This window comes from Callospermophilus lateralis, chromosome 11 (genome assembly GCF_048772815.1).
Source record: "Callospermophilus lateralis isolate mCalLat2 chromosome 11, mCalLat2.hap1, whole genome shotgun sequence".
Taxonomy (NCBI): Eukaryota; Metazoa; Chordata; class Mammalia; order Rodentia; family Sciuridae; genus Callospermophilus; species Callospermophilus lateralis.
In genome coordinates this window covers 37463086-37484733 of record NC_135315.1, presented here as the reverse complement: position 1 = coordinate 37484733, position 21648 = coordinate 37463086, and the positions used below count along the sequence as shown (strand labels likewise).

At 36.1% G+C, this 21648-nt stretch overlaps 2 protein-coding genes across 4 annotated transcripts in view; one reads left to right on the top strand and one right to left on the bottom strand.

Moving 5' to 3' along the window:
• Positions 1 to 21648, bottom strand: part of Cct6b (chaperonin containing TCP1 subunit 6B) — a 53252-nt gene that overhangs the window by 17310 nt on the left and 14294 nt on the right. For 2 of the 3 annotated variants that reach the window (XM_076870533.1, XM_076870536.1), the window contains exons 1-7: positions 17905 to 18043; positions 15902 to 15965; positions 15246 to 15380; positions 11603 to 11776; positions 8480 to 8583; positions 574 to 684; positions 283 to 442 (exon numbers count right to left, since the gene is read on the bottom strand). In XM_076870533.1, coding sequence (XP_076726648.1) covers positions 283 to 442; positions 574 to 684; positions 8480 to 8583; positions 11603 to 11776; positions 15246 to 15380; positions 15902 to 15965; positions 17905 to 18041 — 885 coding nt within the window. In that variant the 5' untranslated portion in view covers positions 18042 to 18043. Of the gene's footprint in view, positions 1 to 282; positions 443 to 573; positions 685 to 8479; positions 8584 to 11602; positions 11777 to 15245; positions 15381 to 15901; positions 15966 to 17904; positions 18044 to 21648 lie in introns of those variants that run through there. The other variant, XM_076870534.1, reaches the window with a different exon arrangement.
• On the top strand, positions 18197 to 21389 carry Znf830 (zinc finger protein 830). The gene has a single exon (XM_076870222.1). The coding sequence runs from the start codon at positions 18208 to 18210 to the stop codon at positions 19327 to 19329; it is 1122 nt and encodes a 373-aa protein (XP_076726337.1). The 5' UTR covers positions 18197 to 18207; the 3' UTR covers positions 19330 to 21389.

Here is a 21648-nt window from a genome sequence, read left to right as displayed (position 1 = left end):
TCTGCAAGTGTGTGGTGATGTGGCATAAAGACGATGAGGACTGCCAGGATGGTTGGGGCTGTTGCCTTCATTTGTACTAAGGTGCTGGCAGTTTTATCTACCATTGCTTTTGCACTATCATTGCAAATGTCAACACAATGTGAAAGGATTATTAATATGAAAATAGTTTTAACATCAGAGTCCCTGTAAGGGTCCTTGGAACCCTCAGGGTCCATAAAGCACACTTTGAGACATACTGAAGAAAACTTACAAATAATTAAAATCTAAATGTTTTTTTCTCACCTTTTGATTAATGACAACAAATCCTTTATTGGTCTCAGAACAGACTTTCTCTTTCAGGTCTATTATTTTTTGTACTCTATCTTCAATAAATTTCCTTTCAGCTTTTACCAATTTCTCTTTCTCTTCTGCAGTCTTGTAAAAGAAACCAGAGTTCACCTCTCTAAAAGATTAATAAAAACAAGATAAAGACAGAGGGAAAGAAGGAAACAGAAGAAATCTGGGAGGGAAGAGATTTTAAAACACTTTTAGAAAAAATGGTTTAAAAATTTATAAAGAGAAATTATCACTTACGTTTTCTCATATTCTAGTGACACATTGCAAGTAAGAATAAATGCATCTCTTACTTGCTTCTTCATATCTGGATGACGGGCACCATGATCCAAAACTAATCCTCGGATCAACCTATTAAAACATGCAGTTTCTTACTTTGAATATACGCTCTAAAATTTGACATAAATTATACTCAAATTTATAACAAAACAGCCAAGGCACACATTGTTTCTTTGTGAAAACTTCAAAATCTAACATGTAATTAGTAAAATCAGAAAAGAGAATCTATTTTAACATAGTATGACTGTGAACTCACAATGAAAAGTCAAACCAGAATTATTCTCTAAGTTCTACAGCTCAAAAACATGACACCACTGATCAAGTAATGAAAGGAAGGTATAAAATGAAGCTCTTAGGAAAAATCTGTTCAAAATAATTACATGAAACAACTAAAACTGTTAACCTAAATATCTAACAATAGGATATTGCTCAGCAAATAATGACCCAACTATTTGATGGTCACAAATACTATGTAACAGAGTTGGGCATAGTGATGCACACCTTAATCCCAATTACTCAGGAGGCTGAAACGGGAGGATCTCAAGTTTGAGGCCAGCTTGGGCAACACAGAGAGAACCTATCTCAAAATAAAAACTTAAAAATGGCTGGGGATGTAGCTCGGAGGTAAAGGGTCCATAGATTCAATCCCCAGCACCAAAATAATAATAAGGTGGAAAAATATTTACAGGATAGTTGATAATCACTGAATGACAATTTGCATTTAAAGCATGAGTGTAACTATACTTATAAAGAAATAAGAATCTTGACATTAAAAAGGAAAAATATAACCCCCTAGGCTTTCATGGTAAGTAATTTAGTGGGGCACTTTTTTTCTGTTTGCCAAATATTCTTTCTAAAGTATACATTTTTATAACTTGTAAAACTGATTTACACACACTTAGGGGATGGCATTTCTACTTAAGAATATTTTAGAAAACCAATATTTGTCACACCATAAAGAAATTATTTTTAAATAATTCAAAGTACTTATAAGGAAGTTTTCAAATGTTTAATACAACTAGATTACTACAACTCCTGAGAAGATGTTTTATTTAGGAAGAAACTAAATATTCAATGTTCTCCACTTTTTAAGCCTCCTTCATGCTTCCTGTCTCATCACTCTCATCAAGTGACCTTGTTTCTTTGAGAAAACAGAAACATTGTCCCATCACTACCTTTAGCAATCCTACTGCTATGAATGAAGTATTCATCCTCCTCTGTAAGGTTAATCTCTCTGCTTATTTACTAAACTGTATTCCCCTCTCTGTTGTGGCATTGTCTCCTATATCAATTCTTCTTTCCTATCAGAACATCCTTATCAGCATACAAATTTGCTATGATAAAGCCCATCTTTAAAACAAAACAAAAGCTTCTCCATGAGCCCCATTCCAGTATTTTCTTCTATTTCTTTGTTCCACTTTGAAGCTAAACTCTGGTTGGTCCACATCTGCATTTCCACTTCTTCCCAAACTCTTCTCTCTCAAGCCCACCTTCAATCTGACTTTCATCTCTACCTCTTTAGAAGCAGCTCTCATTAAAGAAACCAAAAACTGTTTTTCAAATATAACAATCAATTTTCAGTTTATAACATTATACTTAAACTTTCAGCAACATACAACAAAGCTGCTCTTTCTCTCCTTAACATACCTTCTGCTTTTGGTTTCTGGGGCACTACTCTCTTGGGTATCCCACTTCAGTGACCACTGCTTCTCAGCTCCTTTATGAATCTTCATCTTTTCAAACTCTGGGCATTAGAATTCCCAAGCTTCAATCTTTAAACTTCCTCTTTTCTCTATTTTTATTCATCTCCCAGGTGATCTCATTTACTCTCATGGCTTTAAGTCATCTATATATTGATGATTCTCAAATACATATTTCCAGTCTAATCCTGAACTCCAAACATCATACCAACTGCCTACTCAACATCTCCACAGGATACTTAACAGGCATCTCAAACATAACATTCCCCAAAATGAACTCATTTATTTCCCCAAACTTGTTCCTCTCACTCTTCTCCATCCCAAGATACAGTGTATCTACTTTTTCAGCTGATCATGCAAAAACCCCTTGACTTTTACTTCTATCTCATTCCACTCAGAACCATTGCCAAATCCTATTGCCTCTTCCTTCTAAAATATGCCCTGATCTAAACCATCTTCATTTTTAACCTGAACTATATTAACAAATTCCTAATTGCTCTCCTGTTTCTTCCCCTCCCCCACCTTCCAACTTGCTTTAAAGTGTATTCTCCACACAAAACAACTACAGATATCCTTCTGAAATATAAATCAAGAACTTGCTATCTTCAGTAACAGTAGGCTAATTTGGACCAACCCTATGACCAACCTTATGACCAAAAACTAATTTGGACCAACCCTATGACCAAATAATGCTATATTACAAACCAAAACTTAACAACACTGAACATGTACAAGATGGATTACAAGACCAAAACTAAAAACAAAACAGGAACTGCAGGTATTTTTATTCTAAAGTTATTTGACATGCCAGACAAATATAAACTTTAGTTCCAATAACTTCACAATGAAAATGGGACAAAATTAAACGCCCAGTGATCATCCAAAGTGGTGAGTCTAATAGGAGATCTTCATATTGAGCTTAGATCCCAAAAGGCTACATACTCAGGGTCATACAGAAGGATGAGCTAGAAATAATCAGTCCTCACATGAACTGGCATTAAGAATTCATATCAAATGAATATGCCAAAAAAGTCTCAAGCTGTAAATTTTAAGTAGTCCCTGGGCTCCCGACATAAGCGAATGCAAATCCTCTCTCCAGAAAGGCACCTTCATCCTAGGTCTCAAATTCTTTCTTTTTTTTGGTACTGGGAATTGAACTCAGTGGCACTCAACCATTGAGCCACATCCCCAGCCCTGTTTTGTATTTTATTTAGAGACAGAGTCTCACTGACTTGCTTAGTGCCTCGCCATTGCTGAGGCTGGCTTTGAACCCGAGATCCCCGTCTCAGCCTTCGAGCTGCTGGGATTAAAAGCATGCACCACTGCTCCCAGCCTCTGAAATTATTTTTACAAATACTTCTTTCAAGCGCAATGAATGGCACATATGGAAACAAAGCATGATGAGCAAGAACTAGAAAAATATAATTAACACCTGAAACAAGCCAAAATTTAAGATATTATCAGATATAAATTCTATGCTTTAAGGAGTTTATTTAAAGGTAATTTTGGAAAGATCTGCAGGGAACAGAAAATCATAAGAAAGTGACAAGCAGATTCAAGGAAGAACAAAATATAACTTCTATCAGTAAGTATATAAAGAAATACACACATGTACACACCACCGTTAAATTTTTTACAAACAAGCTGGGCACAGTGGCACATGCCTACAATTCCAACACTCAGAAAGTGCAAGCTGGAGGAACACTTGAGTTCATGAGTTCAAGATTAGCCTGGGTAACAAAGCAAGACCTCGGCTCAAAAAAAAAAAAAAACATTTTTTTTCCCCCAAGGGAGCAACAGACATGAATCCATATGTCTAACAAAAGGATGTTATAATGTTTACAGAAGCACTATTCATAAAGGTCAAAATTGAAAACTACCTAACTATTCATCAATAGCAGAATGAATGGATTGCAAGAGTAACAATAAAATACTACAGAGAAATGAGAATGAATGATCTACTATACATGGAACAGTTCAGATGAGTGAAAACAATAGTCAGATACAAAAAAGCACCTGCTATATGATTCCCCTTAGACAAGTATAAAACAAGTAATATTAATCTATGTCATAGAAATTCAGGTTACTCTTGACAAATAAAGGCTGAAAGGGAACATACCAAGGGAAGGTTCTTGGAGATCTGTTTCTTTTATGAATGCTAATTATACAGATATATTAGAAAATTCATCAAGCTATACCATTATGATGGGAACACTTTTCATTGTGTTACTTTTCAGTGATTATACTTCATCTAAAATTTCTCCTAATCAAAAGATTGATTTAAAGATTAGCCACTGCTCAACAGAAAATAATTGACTAAGTCACTACAAAATAAATAACTACAAATTAGCCAAATACTGGATATGTAATGTAACACAAAAGAGAGAAAGTAAATGGAAGACAGAGTAAGAACATCAAGCATATGTTTAACTGAAGAAAAATAACAGGTAACAGGGCAGAATAAATATTCCAGGAGGTAATGGATGTGAACCAAATAAAATACATCAATTCATAAACTCAAGAAGCCCAGAAAATACCAAGCAGAATAAACAAAAAGAAATTCACATGTACGCACATCATAGTAAAAGTGTAGAATACCAAAGAGAAATATTTCTGTATCATCTAGGCAATTAAAAATTTCATTAAAAACAGCTAATTTCTTAAGAACAATCATGGAAGTCAGAATACAGCATAACAATCCTTCAATCAGCTCAAAGAAAATGCTCCTCAACTTACAACAAAGTTTTATCTCAATAAAATCATCAAAGTTGAAATCATTGTAAGACAAAAATGACATTTACTTTTCCCAACCTTCTCAACATCATAGTTTACTCCACAGTACACTGTAGAGCATCGGTCCTTTACTCTCCTAAATGTTCACTGGTGGGGAGCTGTGACTACTCTCACTGCCCATCAATGACAGAGGGTATCACACCGCAGATTACTAGGAAAAAATCAAAATTCAAAGTAGAGTTACTACCGAATTCACATCACTTTCACAGCATTGTAAATTTAAAAAATCATAAGTTGAACTGTTAGGGACCATCTGTACCTGTGAATCTAGTTCGATATACAAAAGAGTAAAATACAAAGAATGAAGATGAAATAAAGGCATTTTCTGGAAAAAAAAAACTGACAATACGCCTCCAGCAAACTTTCACTAAAGGAAATCTATACAGAATGAAATTTAAGCAGAAGTGAAGTACAGTAGTCCCCTTGTCTGAAGTTTCACTTTCCTCATTTTTTTTGTTTCAATTACCCATGGCCTCAGTTACCTGCTGTCAACCACTGTTTAGCATTAACAAATGAGGGATTAGAAGAGTTTATTGAGTCATCTACAAAGAAAGAGGAAGACAAAGAAGCTGAGTCAGATGTGGTGGCCATGCCTGTAGTTTCAGCTACTGAGGAGGATGAGGCAGGAGGATCACTTAAGTCCAAAAATTTGAGGCCAGCTTGGACAATGAGAAGGAGAAAGTGGAGGAAGAAGAGGAAGAAGTGAAGAGAAAGAGGAGGGTGGTGAGGGTGAGGAAGAGAAAGTAGAGGAGGAAGAAGGAGGAGGAGAAAGGGAAGCAGAATCACCAATGTGGACATTACCCAAATTGGCCAGTGTGTTAAATGGCACAGACATTGAAGGACAAAATTATGGAATACAGTCCTCAGCTGGAATGCAACATTAAAGCTACTTATTTGGTCACTGAAGTATTAGCTTCTGCAGCAATACCTTGATGAGACAAAAAGAAAGAAACAACAACTTTTGATTATAATGTTCTTCCAAAAAATTTCAGCAAAAGTTCTTTTAGTTGTCAAGGATCACTGACCATTGACATTGTCATGGCTCTATGATCTACCAGAAGAAGATGATCCTCCTTCTCAAGTATCATCAGAAGGTATAGTAGCTTATATGTAGCTTAATACTACATCACAATGCCTAAATCATTCATTTCTCTTCATCTCATCATGTAGACACTGTATTATATCACATCATTATAAGAAGTAAAAATTGTACAAAATCATGTAGAATATAACAGAGAAAGATTGAAAGTAAAACATTAAAAAATGACAGGCAAATACTAATTAAAAAAAAGCTGGTGTGACAGCTATATCAATATCAGATAAATTACACTTTTAAGCCATTACTAGAGAGAAGATGGTCATTTCATATTGTTAAAAATGTTCAATGCACTGCAAAAATATAATGCTTTAAAAACTGTATGCATCTAATAAGACAGTCTTTTGTTTTGGTTTGGTTTGGTTCTTTTGGCCAGGGATCAAACCCAGGGCCTTACACATACTAGGCAAGTATTATACTACTGAATGACATTCCCAAGCCAAGATAAGTCTCAAAATATACAAAGCAAAACTGTCAAAACTAAAAATACAGGATTGGGGTTGTAGCTCGGTGGTAGAAAGCTTGCCTAGCATGTGTGAGGCATTGGTTTTAATCCTCAGCACCACATAAAAATAAAAACATAAGATATTGTCTCCCTCTACAACAACCAAAAAATTTTAAAAAACTAAAAATACAAACAAATCTACAGTAACATTGAAAGATACTAACATATGTCTTTTAGTAATTGACAGAGTAAGCAGATAAATACCAATAAGGATAAGAAGGTCTAAATGAAAGTATTAACAAACTTGATTCCCTTGATCTAACTGGACATACATAAACTTATACCTAACAACTGCAGCATACATTTTTTTCAAGTACATGTAACATTAACAAAAATTGACTATCTATACACTCAGCCATAATGCATAGTCAAACAAATTTCAAAGCAATGAAATTGGGCAGTGGCAAATGCTTATAATCCCAGCAGCTCAGGAGGCTGAAACAGGAAGATCGACAGTTCAAAGCCAGCCTCAGCAACAGTGAGGTGCTAAGCAACTCAGTGAGACCCTGTCTCTAAATAAAATACAAAATAGGACTGGGGATGTGGCTCAATGGTTGAGTACCCCTGAGTTCAATCCTTAGAACCCTGCCCCCCCAAAAGCAGTAAAATCTCATAGAACATAGTTTCTGACCATAATATAGTTAATCTAGAAATCAATTAAAAAAATGTCTCTAATATTTTGAAATTAAGAATCACAGTGCCAGATGCAATGGTTCATGCCTGTAATCCCAGCTACTCAAGAGGCTGAGGCAGGAGGATAGAGAATTTGAGGTCAGTCTAAGCAACTTTATGAGACCTTGTCTCCAAATCAAATTAAAAAAGAAGGTTGGAGATGTAGCTCAGTGGTAGAGCACATGCAAAGCCCTGTGTTCAATCCCCAATACTGAAACACACACACACACACACACACACACACACACACCCCTCATGGACATTAGAAAATATTTTAAATAGAATAAAAATCATAAAACCACATATCAAAATTTAAGGAATGCAGCTAAATAATACTTTCAGGACAATTTAACACCTTAAATACTACATTATAAGAATAGAAAGCTGAAAATTAATAACCTAAGTAGCTATCTCAATAAAAGAAAAGCAAGAACTGGGTGTAGTGGCAAGCACCTGAAGTCCCAGCTACTCAGGAGGATGAGGCAGAAGAAATTACTGAGCCCAGGAGTTCTGGACCACTCTGGAAAACATAGTGAGACACTGTCTCCAAAAAAAAAAAAAAAAAAAAAAAGAAAGAAGAGGCAGGGAGGAAAAATACATAGTATAGAAGAAGAAAATCTCTCCAAAAAAGTAAAAGAAATTAAATAATGAGAAAGATACTATGAAGCAAAACCCAAACCAATCCCTGGAAAAAAATACCAAAAAGGAAAAATAAAACAACACCAGGAAAAATATCACTATAGATCTTGCAAATAGGATTTTTATGAACATTTATGTCAAATATTTAAAGATTTAGACAAAATGGATGAATTCCTGGAAAAATATTACTTAATAAAGTGGTTCAAAAAGAAGTAGAAAAACCTAACTTGTCCCAAGAAAACTGCATGAATAATCAAGACTCTTTCCACAAAAAATGTGCAAGACGAATAACCAAATAATTATCAAAGTAAAAAGTAACTGGCTCATGGTAGTGAAAGGCATGAACCAGTTAATGTTTGTTGAATGAATAGACTAATGTTGAGGTAAAACAACTAGTGAAATTAATGAAAGAACATTTGAAGAAAACCAAATATTCTAAATCTATGTACTGTCAAAATTTACTGTGTATCTGTTCCTGCTTTATGCTTCATCTCCACTATTTCCACCATAAAGAGATCAATAGGGTAACCTGGTCTTCTAACAGCCAATACGGAATCCACCACAGCCTGAAAGAGAAGTGAATGAGGATAGTTGATTATTTGGACTATTAAAAAAAAAAACAAAAAAACCCTGGCCCCCATAATCAATCACCAAACACAGAAAGGGCTTCAGGTTTCAAAATATAAGGCAAAGCCAACAAATAGCACTTTATTGTAGACACTGACAAAAAAATAATATCCATGGATGGATACTTTAGAGTCTAAAGGAACTACAGAGATCATCAGGTCCAAATCCTTTATTACATAGATAAGGAGACTGAGAGAACCTAAGAAATTACAGTTTTAAAATAAGATCTAATAGTGCAGAGCCAGGACTAGAATTCAGGTCTCTGTTTATGTCAAGCCACTGCTATTTCTGCCTCACTAACACTATTAACCTCTTCCACCAAAGGGTACCTTAATACAAAAGGAGGAAATGCAATCTAAGAGCTCAAATTTGCTGCCTATAATAATATGTCATTTTTCAGTCTCATGTTTTTCCATGAAAAGTTTCCAGGTCATGCCACACATTTATTTCAATGTGAAAATAATGTTTCCACCCAAATGGTAAAGTAAAATTGACATGCCAGGAAAACTTGTCTCATTTATTTTGCTATATTTCCCCAGGGCTGTGCAATTTTAAAAACAGAACACAACATATCTTTTTTTAAAAAAATATTTATTTTTTTAGTTGTAGCTGGACACAATACCTTTATTTTATTTATTTTTAGGTGCTGCTGAGGATCGAACCCAGGGCCTCACACGTGCTAGGCAAGCACTCTACCACTCAGCCACAACCCCAGCTCCAAAACACAACATATATTATGGTTAGCTCAGAAATAATATGAAAAAAACTGATTATGAAAATTAAGAGCTAAGGTATAACCACCCTAAAATAAAACAAAAACCCACTATATCTTAGAAAATTTTACCTGCAGTAACATAATACTTAATTGTGGCACTTACTAGAGAATAAGACAAAGGTCACTGGGTAATAAGAACCTAAGTGGTTTTATATCTCCAAAAGAAAATGGTGCTTCTGCACAGCAAAGGAAACTATTAAGAATGAGAAGAGAGAACTTCTAGAATGACTGAAAATCTTTGCTCGCTACTCTTCTGACAGAGAATTAATATCTAGAATATATTTATTTTTAAAACATTTATTTTTTAGTTTGAAGTGGACACAATATCTTTATTTTTATGTGGTGTTGAGGATCAAACTCAGCACCCCGCACATTCCAGGTGAGTGTGCCACCCCTTGAGCCACATCCCCAGCCCTAGAATATATTTAAAAACTCAAAAACTTAACAATCTCCCCCCAAAATAACCCAATTAATAAATGGGTAAATGAATTAAACAAACACTTCTCAAAAGAAGAAATACAAATGATCAACAAATATATGAAAAAATGTTCAACATCATTAGCAATTAGGGAAATGGAAATCAAAACTCCACTGAGATTTCATCTTTTGCCAGTCAGAATGGCAGTCATCAAGAATACAAATAATAATAAATGAAGGAGAGGATGTGGAGACAAATGAACACTTTTGCACTGTTAATGGGATTGTAAATTAGTACAATCGCTATGAAAATCAGTATGGAGTTTCCTCAAAAAAAACTAGACATAGAAGTACCACACGACCCAACTATACCACTCCTTGGTATTTATCCTAAAGAATTAAAGTCAGCATACTATAGTGAGACATGAATACCCATGTGTAGAGCAGCAAAATTCACAACAGCTACAGTGTTCATCAACAGATGTATGAATAAAGAAAATGTGGAAATATACTAATGGAGTTTTATTCAGCCATAAAGAAAAATGAAATTATATCATTTGCAGGAAAATGAATGAAACTAGATACTGTTTCACAAAGCAACATAGGTTAAACTGAAGTCAAGGATCATGTTTTCTCTCATATGTGGAAGCTAGAGAGGAAAAAGAAAAAGATGGGGGCGGGGATCTCATGAAAATCAAAGGGAGATCAATAGAGGAAAGGGAAGAAGGGATGAGAGGAAGGTGGGAGGAAAGGAGGAAGGAAGAAGTGCTGGGGAGTGATATTGGCCAATTATATCATTGTGTGCATGTACAAATATGTAACAATAAATTCCATCATTATATACAACTATAATGCACCAATAAAAAATGTGGAAAGAGGAAAAAAGAAAGAAAGAAAGAAAATGACTGCCCTAAATAGCAGAGATCTTGAACCACTTGAGTATTCCAACAGCAGAAAATGTAGCTGCTTCTTCTGACTCTGTTTAGCAAGAAATTGTCTGATTTTAATCCAATTTCCCACACTTTTCCTATTGGGAAGGAAAATTAAGCAGAGGCAACTCAGGTGTTTCAGTCCATTTGGCATTTGTATTTCTCAAATTAGTAAGATAGTATTCTGCTTTCTATTTCCTTTGCTGTGAAGAAGCACCATTTTCTTTTGGAGATATAAATATGAGTTTGGTTACTATGAATTCATCATTTCTGATACATTTAATACGGTCAAGTTTTAGAAATTGCAAAGCTGGGGAACAATAATGATGTCATCAAATGATAACCACCTGATAAAAGCCTTCTTAAAATATCCAACCAATCTTGTCTGTATATTACATATGCTCCTCCTTTAGAAGAAAAGAAAACAAACACACATTTCCCAAATGTGAATATTATATATCAGCTCAATCATGCTTCATAAAAGTAGTAACCTTAACTATAAGGCACACTGCAAAAGCAACTTCCTCATGTGTCACTCTATAACAAAATATGGACCTCTAGGTTTAGACTAGTATACTACCCATAGGAGATAATCTACAGGAGGCCAACTCCCTCCAACTTTCAAGTCACATAAGTGTTAATATGACACTTTTGGAAAACTACAAATACTATTCTGACCAATTAATGTCTATACATAAGCCTGTAAGTGCTTATCTCCTTATTTTGTTGTACATTCAAAAGAATCACATGCAAATCTTGGCTGTCTTCTAGGAAAAAGAAAATATCATCATGTGTTAGACTATACTCATTCTCAATACACAAATTTTAATCACATACCTCTGTTAACACATCAGCCAGTTCTGCATGAACTTTCGTCCGTAGAGATGTTCTAGCCACATCTAAGAGGATTTCTCTTTTCATCTCCTTTTTTACTTTAACTTCCTCCAAAACATCAAGTGCTTTTATCTTTGCAGCTTCAAATCCTTCTGCTATTATTCTAGGGTGCAGGCCCTATTATATCAACATGAAATTTAAAATTATGACATAAATCATTGAAAGTCAAAAGTAACTATCCTCTCCTATTAATATATTCCAAAAAAGTAATGTTAGCCACATTAATGCCACTAAATGTAAATGAGCAATTTATAAAAGATAAAAGTCGCTCTATTTCCAAAAATTATGACTACATTGTCATGTGGTGCCCTTCTAAATGAGCTCCAACAACAGCAACAACAAAAACGGCTCCTTTTAATGCTAAGCATTTAGAAAAAAGTGCTAAACAACACCTACTGTTAACATCACAGTAATGATAGATAGACATCATGCGCCTTCTGATAGGATGCATTCAGAAGAGCACAACAGTACTTCTGTGATTTTCCTGCCAAAAATTAATAACCTGAGTATAATTGTGAGGAAAGAGACAAATCCAATTAAGGGACTTTGTATAAAATAACTGGCCTATAGTACTTAAAAGTAGCAATGTCATGAAGCATAAAAGGAAGCTCAAGAATTATTTCAGCTTACAAGAGACTAAAGGAACATGACAACTAAATGCAATGCATGATCCTAGATTTTCTTTTTCTATAAAGGTCACTATTGGAAGCAGTGGTGAAATTTGAATAAAATCTGCAGATTAGATAATAGTACTACTTGAATGAGTCAATGTTAATATTAATTTCCTGTTTTATGTAATTACACTGTGGTTATATATGAGAATCCTTGATTATTAAAATGTACACCGACTAATTCTGAAATAGATCATATCTGCAGCTTACTCTCAAATCATTTAGAAAAAGATACATACAATGATATATATTATTTCCTCTGATATATAGTACAATATGATATGTATGATATGTACAGTGATATATATGATTTCCTCTATTATAATGTTATATATAATTATATATACAAAATTATATATTATATATATGTGTGTGTGTGTGTGTGTGTGTGTGTGTTATATTATATCTCAGAGCAAGGCCAAGAATGGAGAAATTATAACAATTGGAGAATATGGGTAAAACATATGTAGGAATTCTTGGTTAACATTCTTGCAACTTTTCTGTAGATCTGAAATTCTGACAAAACAATTTTAAACAGTACTATTTACTCTGAAAAATAATAAATAGGGGCTGGGGTTGCAGCTCAGTAGTAGAACACCTGCCTATAGCATGTATAAGGCACCAGATTTGATCCTTAGCACCACATATAAAATAAATAAATAAATAAAGGTATTGCATCCATCTATAACAAAAATATTTTTTAAAAAATAATAGTTAACAAATTTTGTGAAGGCTGATACAATTTCTAATTTATTCCCACCATTCCTTTATGTCACTCCTATAATATTTAAAAGTTGACATTTAATTGAACATTTGTGCTGGGCACTATCTAAGAGCTTTACATGAATTAATTAGTTTAACCCTCTCAACAACAGTATGAAGTGGATATTTATTACTCCCACTATACACAGGTGAGTGACCAAATTTTAAGGGAATAATGTAATTTGCCTTAGATTAGCAAACTAGTTAAGTGGAGCAATGTACCAGGGAATGAAATTGACCAAATTACGTGTATGTATGTGTGAATGAATATATAATAGCAAATCCCACTAACATGTAAAACTACAGTGTACCAATAAAGATTTCTTTATAAAAGTGGAGCCAGGATTTAAACCCAAGAGACTTGACTCTAGAGCCTCGCTATTACCATTTTCAAAAATTTCCTCAGTCCAGGACATCATAATTGCTCATCTGGACCACTAGAACCTCTCTTGTCATGACTCCCTTAAAATTGTCCCCAAACATTTAAAATGCCAATATGACCACATCAGACGTTACTATGTTGACATGTTTAGTCTATTCAACACAGAATAAAGTGCAAGTTTCCTGGTTAACGTACCACACACCCTCTGTGATCTGGCTCCCACCTCCTCCAGCCTCTTCTCTGCTACCATCCAAATCATTATAAACTCCAGCAACACCAAACTGCTTGCTGCTCTATAAAACACTATGTTGTTCCTTCTGTCTGGAATGCCATTCTCCTTGCTCCTCACTCTTTCATCTGGCTCATTCCATCCTGAAAATTTAGCTCAGGACTTACTTCCTCCAGTGAGTTGCTTTCTGACTACAACAGTTTAGTTTGGGAACTCCTTTCCTCCTCAGTGTTTCTGCCATATCCTGTGCCTAGCTCTATCACCATCTGCCAGTTTCATTATTATGTCATTATCTACCAATCTCTCCAAATAAACCAAACCTTATATTGTTTGGGTGTCCCTCTTCCCAGGTCAAGGAGTGGATCCTGATTAATTTAAGTCAATTCCCCTTAAAATGGTTATTGGTTTAGAATGAGCATAAGACTAAAGTTGGCCCAACCACAAAAAAAGAAGTTGTGTCCCCTATTGAGTATTACCAAGAAGCAAGTAACCCTGATTTCCTTTGACAGTCTTACACTCAAGATAAAAACAAGCCTTAGGATGAACAGTACCATGAATGGAAGAGCTAAGAGACAGAAAAGTCCCAGGTTCTTGATGACTGAATAAACTTTTTAATCAACTCAACTTGGATCTGTCCTTATCCCTTATTGTTCTATTATGGGATCTTAATAATTTCTTCATTGTTTAAGTGAGTTTTAGTCAATTTCTACTGCTTACAGGCCAAAGCATCCTAACTGAGATAAGTTGCAGGTACTGAATTAATAGACAATTCTCAATACTGAATAAAACACAAAGAAGCAATAATTTCAGCACTTTAACCGGGTAATGCTTTGCTGAATGGTCTCTGAATAAGAGAAAAATTTCAAATAATTATAGGAAACAGGAAGGTAATACTAAGAAAAGAATAGAGATCAACCAAAGACACAGAGCTAGAAATGTGCATGATGTTTCTGAGGCTAGTTAATGGAGGAATCTGAGTAGATGGTTTATAAAGGAAAATAAATCTAAAAAGGTAGGTAAATTCACAAGATGGGAAACTTTCAATAAGGTTTTCCCTCCAGTTTTTTTTTTTTTAAAGAGAGAGTGAGAAAGACAGAGAGGGAGAGAGAGAGAGAATTTCAATATTTTATTTATTTTTTTAGTTCTCGGCGGACACAACATCTTTGTTTGTATGTGGTGCTGAGGATCGAACCCGGGCGGCACGCATGCCAGGCGAGTGCGCTACCGCTTGAGCCACATCCCCAGCCCTCCAGTTATTTTTTTAAAGGTGTGTAATTTGGTTTCAACTTTTATTAGTGGCATTTTCTTTCTTAAGCCATTACTCTTGGGTACATGGGTAATTTTTTATCTTTCTATAGATCTTACCATTTCATTTTTTAAAAGAGGCATTTATTTATTGGGGGGGTGAAGTTCATTGCTATTTCCATTTATAATTATCCAAGAATATCTTGATTAAAATTAACCTGTACCCTCTCTAAAATTAAACCATTTTATTTTTTATAAACTTCATTCAAAATAGTGAATTCTGTGAAATAGTAATACCTCAGAAATGTAAAGATCAGCTTGTTTTAATAACTCTCCAATAATTAGAACATTTGAAGTAGTACCATCTCCTGTGATGTCATCCTGTGCTGTTGCAACTTTTGCTATCAAGGAAGCTGTTGGGTGTTGAATTTGCTGGAAAAAGTAAGCAACAGATTTTAAAAGAAGGGGAATGAGATAGAGAAGGCCACAAAAAGATAACCCAAGGGTCAACAGTATAATTAAGAAATAAGCTTGATCCTACAAGTGTACAAGTTTTATATTATCAAATACTTTGATAAATGTCAAGTCCAAAATTTAAAAATTGAGAACTAATGAGGTTTGAACACTCCTTTTTTCAGAATGCGATGATATTTACAAAAGAAGATTAAATCCTTCAATCTCAAAGAAGAATATTTATGAAAATTGCAAAGGAATTTTTATTCTTCCATGATTACAAAGAATATAACACAGTGCCTTAAGTTTGTTATTAATTTGTAAATATCCCTAAGTTATTGCTTGAAACAGCAAAAAAAAATTATTGAGGTTTAATCCAACAGGCATACCTCAAGACTGCAGTATTTAGCTGACAGCCTTGGCTTAAATGTATACAAATTGTACCATGTTCTTACTTAAGGCTTATTTAAGGTTTATTAAAGTCAACAGCATCAGCTCACCATCTCATGAAGCAGTACATTGCCATCTTTGGTGAGTTTGATGTCACCGGCACCAGAAACAAGCCTGTTCAAAGAACAATAATAATATTAACTTCACATGTCAAGAGTCAAACACGGCATTCCCAGTACTTGTCGTTCCACTTTCCTTAATAAAGGAAACAGGGCTTTGAAAACTCCATTATGCCATGGGGGAATACCACAGTAACTATCACCACTTGCTGCTCACAGGATCCTTTCTCCCAAGATGAACTTATGGTGAATTCAGACCAAATGGAATATTCGGCGAGTACTTGAGGATTTAGAAACTTGGGTCAAAGAGTATGAGAAACAAAGCACATGTTTGCAAACTTTCCTGCAGGTTTTTATTTTTGGTAAATGTCATCAATCATTCACTCCTTCAACTTAGTTCCCCTCATTCATCACCAAGTTAGATCACCAAGTTCTGTCAATTCTATGATCTAAATAGCTCTGAGTCATAACCCCCCTCCCCATTTCCACTGTCATTATCATTCTACTCTGGACTGCTTAAACAGCATCCTGATTACCTCCAAATTTGAATTTACCTTCCATGCTATACATTTATTTTCCTAAAAGGCAATGTGACTCAAAAACCCCTCAGTAATTTGTATGTTCTCCATCACCTTCAAGGTAAAATCCAAACTAATTTAGCAATGACATACTTGACCTTTCCCAATCTGGCTTGTCTATCTTTCTTCCTCATCTACCACCTACCTACAGACTAAGTCTTTACTTCCCCTTAAATTGTTTTTGTTTTGTTTGTTATGTTTACATTGTTGGGCTTTCTTATTCCTGAAATTATTCTACTTAGGAGGACTTGTACTCCCTTCTCCAACTGGTGAACTCATTCTTCTTTCAGATGATCAAACACCATCTGTTATTTTTTTAAAATATTTTAGTTTTAGGTGGACACAATACCTTTATTGATTTTATTTTTATGTGATGCTGAGGATCCAACCCAGTGCCTCACGCATGCTAGGCAAACCTCGCTACCACTTGAGCCACAACCCCAGCCACATCATCTGTTATTTGAGAGGCTTTTTTCCTTCTGCCATCAGTAATTAGTCCCTTTCCTCAGTATAATCATATGCATCTATATATAATTAGCACATCTGTCTCTACCAGATTTCCTTAAGAACTAAAACTATCTTTGTCATCTGTTTTCCCAGCATCTAGTGCATAAGTGCCTTCTTCTACTATTAATATTAGTTTTCTCCTTGCTGTCAGGATGTTTCTCTTACACCCTTTTGCTCTCACCAGTCTCTTCTCCACTTGTGTAAAGAAAAAAAAAATGATGCTAAATAAATACTAAAATAATGAACAATTATAGGCACAGAGCATTCAAGGAACTTGCCTAAGTACTCAGAGCTAGAAGATTATCTTTGGATTTGAACCTATGCCTGCCTGGCTCCACATCGTGTACCCTTTCCATGACAACACATTGCTTGCCATGCAAAAAGACTATCTGTCCTGGGGCTAAAAATTTAGCTCCGTGGTAGAGCCTGTGCCAAGCATGCACAAGACCCCTGCACCACGAAGCGGGGCTGGCAGTGGGGGGTGGAGTCGAATTTATAGACTAAGGGCATACAGTTTTAAAAAGCAGAGGAGTTGGGGCTGAAGATGTAACTCTGTGACAGAGGATTTGCCTAGGTACACCAGCTCTGGGTTCGATCCCCAGCACGCGAGGAAGGAAGAAAGAGGTGTTAAACGCCTTCCATTTACAATGAGACAAATGAACTGGCTTTCTAATCCCACAGAAACCTTAATGAAAATGGGAGAGCGGTGTCACGGCTTCACTCGGGGGGCTCTTTCCTCGGGGGAGGCTTTTCTCCTCCTGATCACCAGGCTAGAGATATTCTCAGGGCAGAAATGACAAAAAGGAAGCCAGGCCTACAAGCTGATCGCTCCAGTGTCTTCGCGGAACTTATGCATCAGAGGACGCCCCATCACCCCAAAACCGCCTGGTGCCCTAACCGCCGTCTCACATTTTCATGGTGCCCTTAGGACCCAAGTTGGTCCGCAGCACATCCTGCAGCCCTCGGGCGGCGCATATGTTGACAGCCAAGGCCGCCTGAGCCCGCGCCACCTCAGCCTTGGAGTTTATGGCCTTGATCGCTGCCATAGCCTAACGGTTGAGCGGGGAAAAACAGCCTTCGTGCTAGTTCTGAGGTAAAATTCTGGCGCCACGCCCTCTCCTGCGCTGTGACCAATCGTCGCTCCATCAGGAAGTGACGCAATCAAGCCTCGCCGGGACGGAAGCCAGAATCGCCAGGGATCTGGTCGCAAAGATGGCGTCCTCCGCCTCCACTCGGCCTCCGGCCGGGAAGCGAGTAGTAAATCAAGAAGAACTCAGACGATTGATGAAGGAGAAGCAGCGTCTGAGCACTAACCGGAAAAGGATAGAATCTCCGTTCGCGAAGTACAACCGCTTGGGGCAGTTGAGCTGTGCCCTTTGTAACACTCCGGTAAAGAGCGAGCTCCTGTGGCAGACTCACGTCTTGGGAAAGCAGCACCGAGAGAAAGTGGCCGAGCTGAAAGGCGCGAAGGGAGCCGCCCAGGGTCCATCTGCAAACGCTGCGTCTCTTTCCGTCAAAAGGAAAGCGTCGGATGCGGATAATCAAGACGCCAAGAGAGCGAAGGCCTCGGTTCCTCAGGTACAGCCCTCCACGTCCGCTTTGTCCACTAACTTTGACAAAACAGGAAAAGAGTCCGCTAGATCGACACCAAGTAAACCTTCCGGACTCGGTTTACTCCCTGATTATGAAGATGAGGAGGAGGAGGAGGAGGAGGAGGAGGAAGAGGAGGGAGGCGGAGAAGGAAAAAGAGGAGATAGCAAGCTGCCACCTAGCACACACGGCAAAGAACACTCACTTTCTTCCTCGCGGGAAGCAACAAGTAGTGTGCTACCAAACGATTCCTTTAATACCAATCCTCCCAAGGCCCCCTTAATTCCTCATTCAGGGTCAATTGAGAAAGCAGAAATACATGAAAAAGTGGTGGAAAGGAGAGAGAACACCGCGGAAGCATTACCGGAAGGATTTTTTGACGACCCTGAAGTAGATGCAAAGGTACGAAAGGTTGATGCTCCAAAGGATCAAATGGACAAAGAGTGGGACGAATTTCAAAAAGCCATGAGGCAGGTCAACACTATTTCCGAAGCTATAGTCGCTGAAGAGGATGAGGAGGGACGGTTGGACCGCCAGATTGGGGAGATTGATGAGCAGATAGAATGTTACCGTCGGGTGGAAAAGCTTCGGAATCGCCAGGATGAGATTAAAAATAAACTTAAAGAGGTTTTGACTATAAAAGAACTGCAAAAAAAGGAAGAGGAGAATGCTGACAGCGACGATGAGGGAGAACTACAGGATTTGTTATCTCAGGATTGGAGGGTGAAAGGGGCTTTGTTATAAGGTTTCTTGTTGTTTTGTTTCTTACCTTACTGGGAATTGGATCCGGTGAAGCTCTACAGTTAAGCCCCAGCTCCCTGCCCCCTCTTTTTTTTTTTTTTTTTTTTTTTTTTGTAATTTGAGACAGGGTCTCCCTGACTGGCCTCGAACTTGGAGATCCTCCTGCCTCAGCCTGCGGAGTAGCTGGGATTCTATAGGCTTGCTCCACTATTGTTGTAGCTATTGTAAAGTTTTTTTCAACAGTAAAAATGCTTTCAGTATAACAATACATCTGTTACTCCTTTCCTAGAGATTTGGATACTCGTGTCCATTTTTGAGATAAAATGAGCCAGGAACAGTAGCACTTTGGAAGGTTGGTGTAATGTATTTTTGAGGTAAAGTTGCTTTTGAAATTTTTGAAGTGTTATATAACAAAGTGCCAACTTTTTCATACATTTTAAGGCTTAAGTGTTTACTTTTGAGTTGAAAATCTGTAAGTTGTAAATATTGTGTACAGTTAAATATATATTTACCTACGTAATTATTTTGAAATTTATGTTGATATAATCTGATAAACAGACAAGTGTTTACATGAGTACTCTGCTATTTGAGATGTATATATTTTTCTGAATCCTATATCAAAGGGTTGGAATTTTTTATTTTGTCTTGTTTTAAGAACACTACTCAAACACATAAGGTATTCTCGGTTACTCAGTTCTCTGAATATTCTATTTTCAAAAAAGTTTTAGAAGAACATTGAGAAAAATATATACCAAACATGTTCAACCTCTTAAAGCAAAGTTTCCCTTTGATTATACCAGTCATTGTCATATGTGGATGTATATGAGAATCACCTTTGATACTTTTAAAAGTGTACACATGAATCACCTATAAAGCTTAAAAAAAGAAAGTTAAATATCTGAGTAAACCTGGGTGGGATAGGGTCCAGACAACTATTTTTCTTCTTCTTCTTTTTGCGTGAGTAGGGATCAAACCTAATGCCTATTAGACAAAACACTTTAACCCCAGCAGAGACAACTGTATTTTTGAAGTTCCTAAGTTATTCTAATAATATGCCAAAATTGGAGAGTGCCCTTAATCTAGAATCCATTTATGTTGTTTTCAGAATTACTTTTGCTCTAAAACATTCCATAAATTTCCTGTTTCTTGAATGAAAGAAATACTTATTACCTTTATTTCCTTCTTATCCAGTCTGAATTTTGATTTTGTGATAAATTAGGATTCATTTTTACAGGTTTTGTTAATTATGGAGAGGACATTTAAAGTTTTTTTTATTATTATTTTTTAAGTTTTCCTAATAGTAACAATTACCCTTGTTGATCTTTAATAGATTTAGTTATTCCTTCCTTTGGAGACAGAGGTATTTAAATAGGAAAAGGGAATCAGTGTTCTGGAGTCAGAAATGCATACTCAGACAGCATATTCAAATAATATGTAAGACTTAACAGTTCTTAGCACAGGCCAGGCAGGATTCTAAGTGCTTTACATATATTAACTCAGTATATGAGTTTCCCTAAAGCGAAGATCTTATAGATAGAAGTACAAAGAAAGTTTGCAAAGCCTTAAATTCTAAAGAATTCTTCCTGTTGGCAATGTGGAAATCATTGGAGGTATTTTAAGCAAAGAATTAATCTGCAAAGAAATATCAGATGTCATTCTAGTTGCAGTATATAGAATGAAATGAACATGGAAGAAAGAAGCTGGGAGACTACTTGAAAAATGCATCTTCAAAAGCAAGGTAATAACTAAGACTGATTAGATATGGACTGAAAAAAATAGAATTAAAAGAAATTTACAAGAAGAGTTGTTTTAGTGACTAGATGTAGAAGAAGAGAGAAAGATGGATTCAAAGGATAGATTTTTTTTATTAGTGTGGATGCCTAGAAGTTGTTGTCTAACACTTATTGAGCAGAAGCACAAGTTATTAGTACTCTTTCCATCTCTAGCACAAAAATCTTTGCATCAGTTTGACTAAGGGTACCCCTGCCTCAAATCTATGAACCCACACTTAGACTTTTCTGTCATTCATCACTTTTTTTTGAAATTTTTATTTTTTAGTTGTAGTTGGACACAATACCTTTATTTCACTTATTACTTTTATGTGGTGGCTGAGGATCAAACCTCACGTGCAAGGCGAGTGCTCTGCCGCTGAGCCACAATCTCAGCCCTCATTCATCACTTTATTATTTCAGCATGAAAGAAGTACAGAAATGGGTTGAATTGTGAGCCCACTTCTACCTTGGTTAATTAATAGAGTAATGCCCAATAAATAATGCGAGCCACATATATTTTAACTTTTACAATAGCCAATTTAAAAGGAAA